The sequence below is a fragment of the Stigmatopora nigra genome, chromosome 20, assembly GCF_051989575.1.
Source record: "Stigmatopora nigra isolate UIUO_SnigA chromosome 20, RoL_Snig_1.1, whole genome shotgun sequence".
NCBI lineage: Eukaryota > Metazoa > Chordata > Actinopteri > Syngnathiformes > Syngnathidae > Stigmatopora > Stigmatopora nigra.
Genome location: NC_135527.1, coordinates 7,931,676 through 7,939,806, shown reverse-complemented (window position 1 = coordinate 7,939,806; position 8,131 = coordinate 7,931,676). Strand labels below are relative to the sequence as shown.

At 41.4% G+C, this 8,131-nt stretch overlaps 1 protein-coding gene across 1 annotated transcript; it reads left to right on the top strand.

Annotated features, from left to right (window-relative positions):
• Positions 1–250: 250 nt before the first annotated feature.
• pea15 (proliferation and apoptosis adaptor protein 15) lies at positions 251–6,680 on the top strand. Its single transcript, XM_077742209.1, has 4 exons — positions 251–532; positions 4,480–4,651; positions 4,713–4,868; positions 5,012–6,680. The coding sequence occupies exons 2-4, from the start codon at positions 4,480–4,482 to the stop codon at positions 5,074–5,076; spliced, it is 393 nt and encodes a 130-aa protein (XP_077598335.1). The 5' UTR covers positions 251–532; the 3' UTR covers positions 5,077–6,680.
• Positions 6,681–8,131: the final 1,451 nt, after the last annotated feature.

Genomic DNA, 8,131 nt, shown 5'->3' with positions numbered 1-8,131 from the left:
AGACCGCACAGGGAGTGCTCACTCTGATTGGGGGTGCTATGTTTGCAAAAGCAAAATTGTTGGGATGGTATAAGTCCGATTCTGGCAAGTTTTGTCTTCTATCTTGTCCAGAGGGTTTTGGGGACTTGGATTGAGGGATGGAGTTGGTTAGAGGGATCCTTCTTTTTGTTTATAGACAATCTCTGGAAGCTCTGGTTGGAGCGTGACCAAGATAGAGAGAGAGGGAGGGATGGGGGAGAGAAGGGGAGGAGGGTTAGGCAGGGAGAGAGACCGAGAGACAGAGACGGGAAAGGCGTTTCCATGCTTGGTGGCCGGTTTTCTGTTCACTCTTTTGCAGAGAGCGTTCACGGGCATCGTGGGCGCGTCCACGACACGGTTTGAGTTCCCACGCTGAGGAGCCACCCTCTCCTCATCCTCACCCTCTCTCCTCTTCATCAAGGAGTTTTTACATCCTCTGGCAATCGTCTGCCTCGGTCTTACCGGCTCCGACTCGAGTCCGCCTCCAACATCGAGCTTCATCGCCACGCGCGAGGTGAGGAATTGATTCTGGGGGGGGGGTTCTGGGTCGGAAATTGCGTGACACCCTCACCCTTGTTTGGGGATGTTCAGACCACTTGGCACAAGAGTCGACCCCTGTGTAGTCACGAGTCGATTTTTGGTGGAGCTGCCCTGTCAATCCTTTAAAACTCACCTACTTGCAGTTTTTTGCATTCGGGCCTGAGGAGCTATTGTGGAACTTGGCGCCATCCAGTGGCACCTTCAGTTTAGGAAGTTCTGTGTATGTTCAATTTTGTTTTGGGTAATCTGGCACCCAATTTGGGACTATTTTATACCAAATGTATCGTGTAAGGCCTGATGTTTTTAGGCAAAAATATGTAAAGACTCCCTGCCAAGAAACTAAAGTGTTGGGAAAAACTGGTTTTCAATAAAAGTCGTCCTTTGGCTTTATTTTTGTGACATTTCAAGGAATGAGACTAAGTTGAAGTGAATTGATGAGTTTTTCATGATCCAAACTGTGTCTTTTGGGTTTTTTGTGGAGCAGTAAGGTACGGTAATAGGGATGGAAGAACTTTATTGAGACAAAAATGGCGATTTGGTTGCATTTTGTGTGGTAAGAGAAGTACATGAGCCTTTTTATAAGACAGAAAATGACTTTAGCAGATTTTGGGCCGGGTCAGTACAGGCCTCTTGTGGTTTTTCATTGAGTCCAAGTCCGCATCCTCCAGATCAACACGTGTTTTTAATGCATGTGACTCAGCTTTTTGGAGAGCCATGTGTAAGCCAAGTCGTTTTTTTGTTTCCTTGCTTCCTGTTTTTGTCAGGAGAACATCCGAAACTGCCAAAAGAAAAAGTCCCTTTCAGACATCAGCTGAGAAACAGACTAATTTTGTCCTTTTTTTAACAAAACGATCCCGCGGTTGGTTGGTACGAAAACGGAACAGAGAGAGCTTTGTCCTCTAGGCAGGAAGTTCTTTAGACTGTTACTCGTCTGCCTTAACTTGAATTGGACAGTGACAGACAAACCAGTGTTGCTTTTGGGGATGAACCCTGCTACTCATTAACTCACTTTGACGGATTAGAAGTAAAATTAGAGCAACTCATTGGCCGCCCTTGATACTAAAATGAGTCGACAGATTAATCTGTAGAACTGTTTGATTCATCTCCTAATTTTATCTGTCAATCAAAACCAATGGGATGCCTTTGACAGCACTGGATGTCCAATTTATTGGAAGTGGGTGGTTTGGTAGAAATTTGTCAATGGTACTGATGGGATTATCTTTAAAATGAAGCCAAAAAGTAGTACAAAAATGAATTGACTAACCTGAAAAAATGACGACATTCATAGTATACAATTTCCTATATTTTTAAAAATGAATGACTCATCTTTTCATTTACGATGGAGATTTTTTTTCGGGATTGTGACGTCGACTCGAAAGCCACTCTTGCGAGAGTTGTGGGGGGGAGGGTGTGAAGGGGGTCGGCATTGGGAGGGGGTGATGGACTCTTCCGCACTGGTTCAATAAGCACACAGCGCCCTCCATCCCCCCCTTCCTCCTCTTCTTCCTCCTCCTCCTCTTCCTCCCGGAGGCGCTGGGATATTTTTATCCGCTGTATAGCTTCCTGGATAACGAAGCATCTACCTTGCAAAATATCATTCAATTCAATTGTTTTAACAGAATTGGATTGAAAACAACTTTAAATTCATTAGTAGTGGTGATAGACATCCAATATAGTGTAGAATATTATGATCAGTGCAAGAAATATCAATATAATGTATATTTTAGGCCATATTTAGCCATTATTAGCATCTATGTCCAATCAATTTAGTGTGGGAGGGTTGCAGCTAGCATAATCATTTGGTTTATTCTATAATATGAATAGATAGTCCAACATTTACTCTTAAAAGTCTCACAAAAAACGATTAAGACTAATCTAACATCAACAGTTTTAACGATTATGGATGTAGTTATGGATAATGTTACAATGGAGACGGTTTCCTAGCGACCCTGTGACTATTAGTGCATGCTTGGCTTTGGTCGTTGCCATGGCAACTGTATCAGAGGTGAAAAAATTCCTCTAGTGGCGAGAAGATGGCGAATCATTTTCTCCCAAATTACATAAAGGTAGACAGAGAGAATTAGGCATGATTTTACGTGGAAGATGTCAAAGATTAGAGAGGTGTGGCATTGAATGACCCTCCCATTTCAAATGGTAGCAAACTTAATGGTAGCTAATGAGTTAGCTGGTTAGCTTCTTTTAATGGAACTGAAAGGTAGAAGGTGGTCATTGAAGGCTCCTCAAATCGCCGACCGCCAAACAAAATGGCCGAGTAGCTACGCCACGGACGATCTGGTAGTAGCTGGAGATTGTCATTTGCGGCGGCGGTTTTATCAGAGCGAGCGGCGCTCATCCGTGCACGTTATGTGAAGCGCTAATCTGCGCCGCCAAATGTAGGCCATTGGCCCGCTTGCCATTGAGCAGAAAAGCAGATTTGCTCACATCTGTGTTGGGCTTTCTCTCGCTACGTTCGGCGAGTCGGGTCCGACATCGGCGGCCGTTACCATGGCGACAACATCCCGGCGGGGGGCCGCGACCTTTCATTTGGAGATTATATTTAAATCTGTTTCTGTTGCTGCCATATTAAGTTTTTAGCGATGTGTACTAAAGCTAAATGCAATAGCGGTGAATGCTAATATTTGTTTATTGTCTCTAGTAGTGCAAAAACACCAATTGTTGACAAAATACTGCATTTCAGTATTGATACGTGGATGCTTTTGGCTAGCTAATGAGTTTCCCATTCATCATGTTAGCCCCCGTAGCTTTATAACCGCAAAAAAACAACTTGTGGGTACGCAAAGACGTGGTTCGCATACAGATGGAAGATGCATTTCTAGTCCGAAAGAACTCGAAGCCAAAAGGCCAACAAAGACACAAAGAAAAGTACTGGATGGCCGATTTACTTGCGGGCAAGTCTAACTTCCTACCCAGTAGCGGTAAGACAGTTCAGTTCATCCCATGGAGTTCATTTGTCCTCATACCAAACCCACCTGTGCCCGTTTTGTGTTTGCGAGGGTGAATCTCGGGTCAAAGGGCGCACAGCCAGACAAAGACGGCGTCCAATCACAGAAGCACCGTCAGGCCTAATTCGTTAATCCGGTCAAAATCCCGCCGCCTCTCGCTACAACCGGCGAGGGTAATCGTAGCCGTCGGCGTCCTAATCGGAACAAATCTGAAAAACCCACAAAGATAAACCAGTTCTGATTCAGTTCCAATATGAATCCGTCACATCCATCCACAAATCTGCAAAAAAATGAACAGAAACAACTATCCCCTTCAACAGAATCAAATAACAATCCCAAAAATCATTCCATAACCCCCCAAAAAAGGGGCGTCCCCCAGTCAAAACAAACTTGACGTCCCTCACCGTCAATGGCAGCAATAATTGAGGTGCCGCTGCATGTAGTCGCCATGAACACAAAGCTTTGTTTGTATTCAAGGGAATGAGAAGCGAACACTGTCTTCATGCTTATCCCCAAGTGGGGGGTTTACTTTCCCCCCCCCCAGGGGGATACACGGGTCCTGCATTTCATGCCATGTCACTGCTTCTTGTACTACTTTGCGATAACGATTGTACAACATGACAGGAGCGTATCACGCCCGTTTTTGTCAAGTCACAGTGTGGGGGTAGGGTAGGGTAGGGTAGGGTGTCAGGGCTGGATCCAGGGAGGGTGTCCCTGTGTTGCTCTGTTGATTGTGTTCTTGAACAAAAGCAGCATTGGCTGAATCCTCCACAGCCATGTTTGTATACTGCCAACCTCCCACTTGAAACGGATTGGACGTCTACTGGCAAGAACCTGCCACCTTGAATATACTCTGAGGCTGTAGCGACCTCCAGTGTCCGATTGCAAGAACGACATCTGTCCTATGTAGGTCATATTAAGCTCTTCCTGAAATGATGATTGTTTACATTTGCGGAAGATGGCGGAGTACCGCTCCCTGCTCAGCGACCTTTCCGACAACATCACCAATGAAGACCTGGAGCAGCTCAAGTCGGCATGTAAGGAGGACATCCCAGAAGAGCACGGTGACGCCATTGTGTCCTGCAAGGACTGGTTCGCCTACCTGGAGAAGAACGACAAGCTGGCTCATGGTAAGACTAAAGGCCGAGGTGTAAATAGCGAGCTCTGACTCCGTCACCCTTGTTTCCGTAGACAACTTGTCCTACATGGAGCACATCTTTGAGATCTCGCGACGCCCAGACCTTTTGACCCGGGTGATTGAGTATCGCACCATCGTGCTGAAGATGGACGAGGACGACGAGATCGATACCAAGCTTACCCGCATCCCGTCAGCCAAGAAGTACAAAGGTAGACCGATTTTTTATCCTCTGCAAAGAGTCATTGAGACAATTTAACCAAAACGGGCCTCGTTTTCATGTCTCATATATGCAAAGCTACTGCTAGCCACTTAGCATGTACTTTTTCTGAACTTTTCTCTGGTTTGCTTTCAGACATCATCCGCCAGCCGTCCGAAGATGAGATCATCAAGTTGGCACCGCCTCCTAAGAAAGCGTGAAAGCACCTAGCGCCCAACAACAGCAGGCCGGCTAGCTCTCGCACGCAACTGCAACCTTGAGCAAAAAGCGGTGGAAATAACACCACCACGCTCGTATTTGTACTCTCCCGAACACGGTTATTCTTCGTTTGACGGTTAAGCCCCGCCCGCATTTGGATGTTTCCCTTATTTGTTTATTTTCGGGAGCTTTCATTTTCAACCGGCAGACAAAATCTAACTTTTGCGCTCAACAGACGCCATTTTCCAAGTCCTAAATGTTCCAAAATACACACTAGGCAGGGTTTTGTTTATATTATCATGTTACAAATTCATTTCTAAGGTCAGAGTCGACTCTTTCGCCGCCATTTTGAGGCTAACAAGTGCATTAACCATTGCGATGAATTCTAATGAGATCGAATTGTGATGGTTGAGTTATAATAGTTAAACCTGTCAATGGTTTTAGCAATTGTTGAGTTCAATTCTAGGAATTCTAATGCCAATGAGGCTTAAACATGATCACTAATAGTCCAAATTAGCTTACGAATGCTAATAGCGCCATCTTGAAGGCAGAAAAGACCCCAAGAGCCCCAAACTAGCAGGCCGTGGCCGCCATTTTATCCAAGCATTCCTATTTTGTAATGTTCCCAATGAAATTCCCTCAATAACTAACCTCGGTCAAGTTTATCCAGCGTGTATTTTGTAGTTTGGTGATGGTTTCCACAGACGTGTGTCTCCCATTTGCTTTTGTCGTCAAGGTAACCCATCGTAAAGAGATTTGCGTTCTTCAGAAAATCGCGGTGAGAATGAAATTCTTTAAAATGAGTGTTTTGGGGCTATTTTATTTCTTCTTCTTTGGGGCCTCCCGTGTTGGGTTCCGGCATGATTGCACTCACGAGGCGCTATTTGACGTCTCGTGTTCCTTATTCGGGAAAGTTGCGTGAACGTATTTGTGTGCGGTTCTAACATTTGTGACCAAGACTTGACTTTTATCCTTTCGCCATTTTTGTTCGCCGTCCGGTTCTGAACTTTTGCAGCTTCCCTCTCGGTCGCCATGGTAACTGTGAGCCAGACCTCGGCGAAGCACATAGCAGAAATAACATATCAACGACTTATGATGTCCGGTATAGATTTTCCTTGCAAGTACATATCAAGTCCGGATAGGAAACGATAGAGAGACAAGATATATCTGGTTGTGTACTTTGATTTGTGCTTAAAGACTGTTTATGTTCATTTTTTTCTGGAATATGTAAATAGGGTGTGTTTGAATAGAGACCACTGTGTTCATTTGATAGGATTAGTAATTTATTTCAAACCACCTTGTCGTCCCTAATGCTTGATGAAATGGGAGCGCCGGGACGATGTTGTCGGTTTTGCCCAGCGCTGACGTAAAACTAACCAAAAGAAAATAACATAGCGCTCTGCTACGAGTTCCTGGCAGAGCGCCATCAACTTTGCATGACGCCGTTCAAGAGGTCATTCCAGATGGTTTTTCCCGACAGTGTTTTATTCCGCCAAACGTGATATTGCTGCTTGTTGTCATGATTACAAGTCAAATGTAATAACGCCATATGGTCATTGTGCTCAAAAGAGAAATAAAGATATTTAAATATATTTGCTAACCTAAATTGAGTGTAACTTTATTGACTGGTGCTTTCCATATATTAATATAAGAAAAGGGTTATGTATTTTGAATAGAAGGGATTTAGAAACATAAAGAATAGAATTACTGATAAATAGATTCAGAAAACAAGTATAAGTATAAGTAATGTATATATACATATGTTGTATAATATATATAATAGTAATACATGTATCAAAAGGTATATAATAGTAATACAAGTAAACAAACATATAGTAGTAATACCTGCAAACAAACATATAGTAGTAATACATTTATGAAGTCATATAATAGTAATACATGTATAAAAACATACATAATAGTAACACTTGTAAACAAATATATAGTAGTAATACATGTATGAAGACACATAATAATAATACATGTATAAAAACATAAATAGTACTATTACATGTATGAAGACATATATAATTGTAATACATGTATAAAAACATACATAATAGTAATACATGTAAACAAATATATAGTAGTAATACATGTATGAAGACATATAATAGTAATACATGTATAAAAACATAAATAGTACTATTACATGTATGAAGACATATATAATTGTAATACATGTATAAACACATACATAATAGTAATACATGGATAAAAACATACATAATAGTAACACATGTAAACTAATATATAGTAGTAATACATGTATGAAGACATATAATAGTAATACATATATAAAAACATAAATAGTACTATTACATGTATGAAGACGTATATAATTGTAATACATGTGTAAAAACATATATAATAGTAATACATGTATATAAACATATATAATAATAATACATGTATATAACATGTATAATAATGATAATAATAATAACGTAATTATAATATAATTATATCCCCGAGTCCATGTAATGTGTTGTTGTCAACGGTATTCATGTCATTAAAGTTATGAACATTAATTTAAAAAAGTCACTTTTTCCTTATACTTTATATGAACAAATATTTTAATTGTTCGTTTTTATTATTCGATAAAATATCATTAAATGTGGTAGAAAAGAGAGCCAAGCAAAGTTTTTTTTAATGGACATTTATTAGAACTTTCCAGAAACAATGGTCTAATTTGAAGCCCCCTCCCCAATCTCGCGATGCTTTGTTGAGTTGTATACATTCAAATTCAATTGAATGGTACTTTTAAATGGACATTGATCAGAACCTTCCAGAAACGATTTTCTAATGTGACTCCCCCTCCCCAAACGGGACAACCTCGCGATACTTGGGTGAGTTGTATTCTTTCAAATTCATTTGAATGCTCATTAAGTCAAGGTGCGGCGGGGGCGACAAGTCCTACATCTCCGATACTGTAAATCTCAGTGTATACTGTAAATTTCGGAAAAAAGTTTTGCTCTTCTTCACTCAAGTTGGAAAAGAAAGTATTCGGTAAGAAACTCTTTATTACCATGTTTGGACATTATATTAGCAATTTTC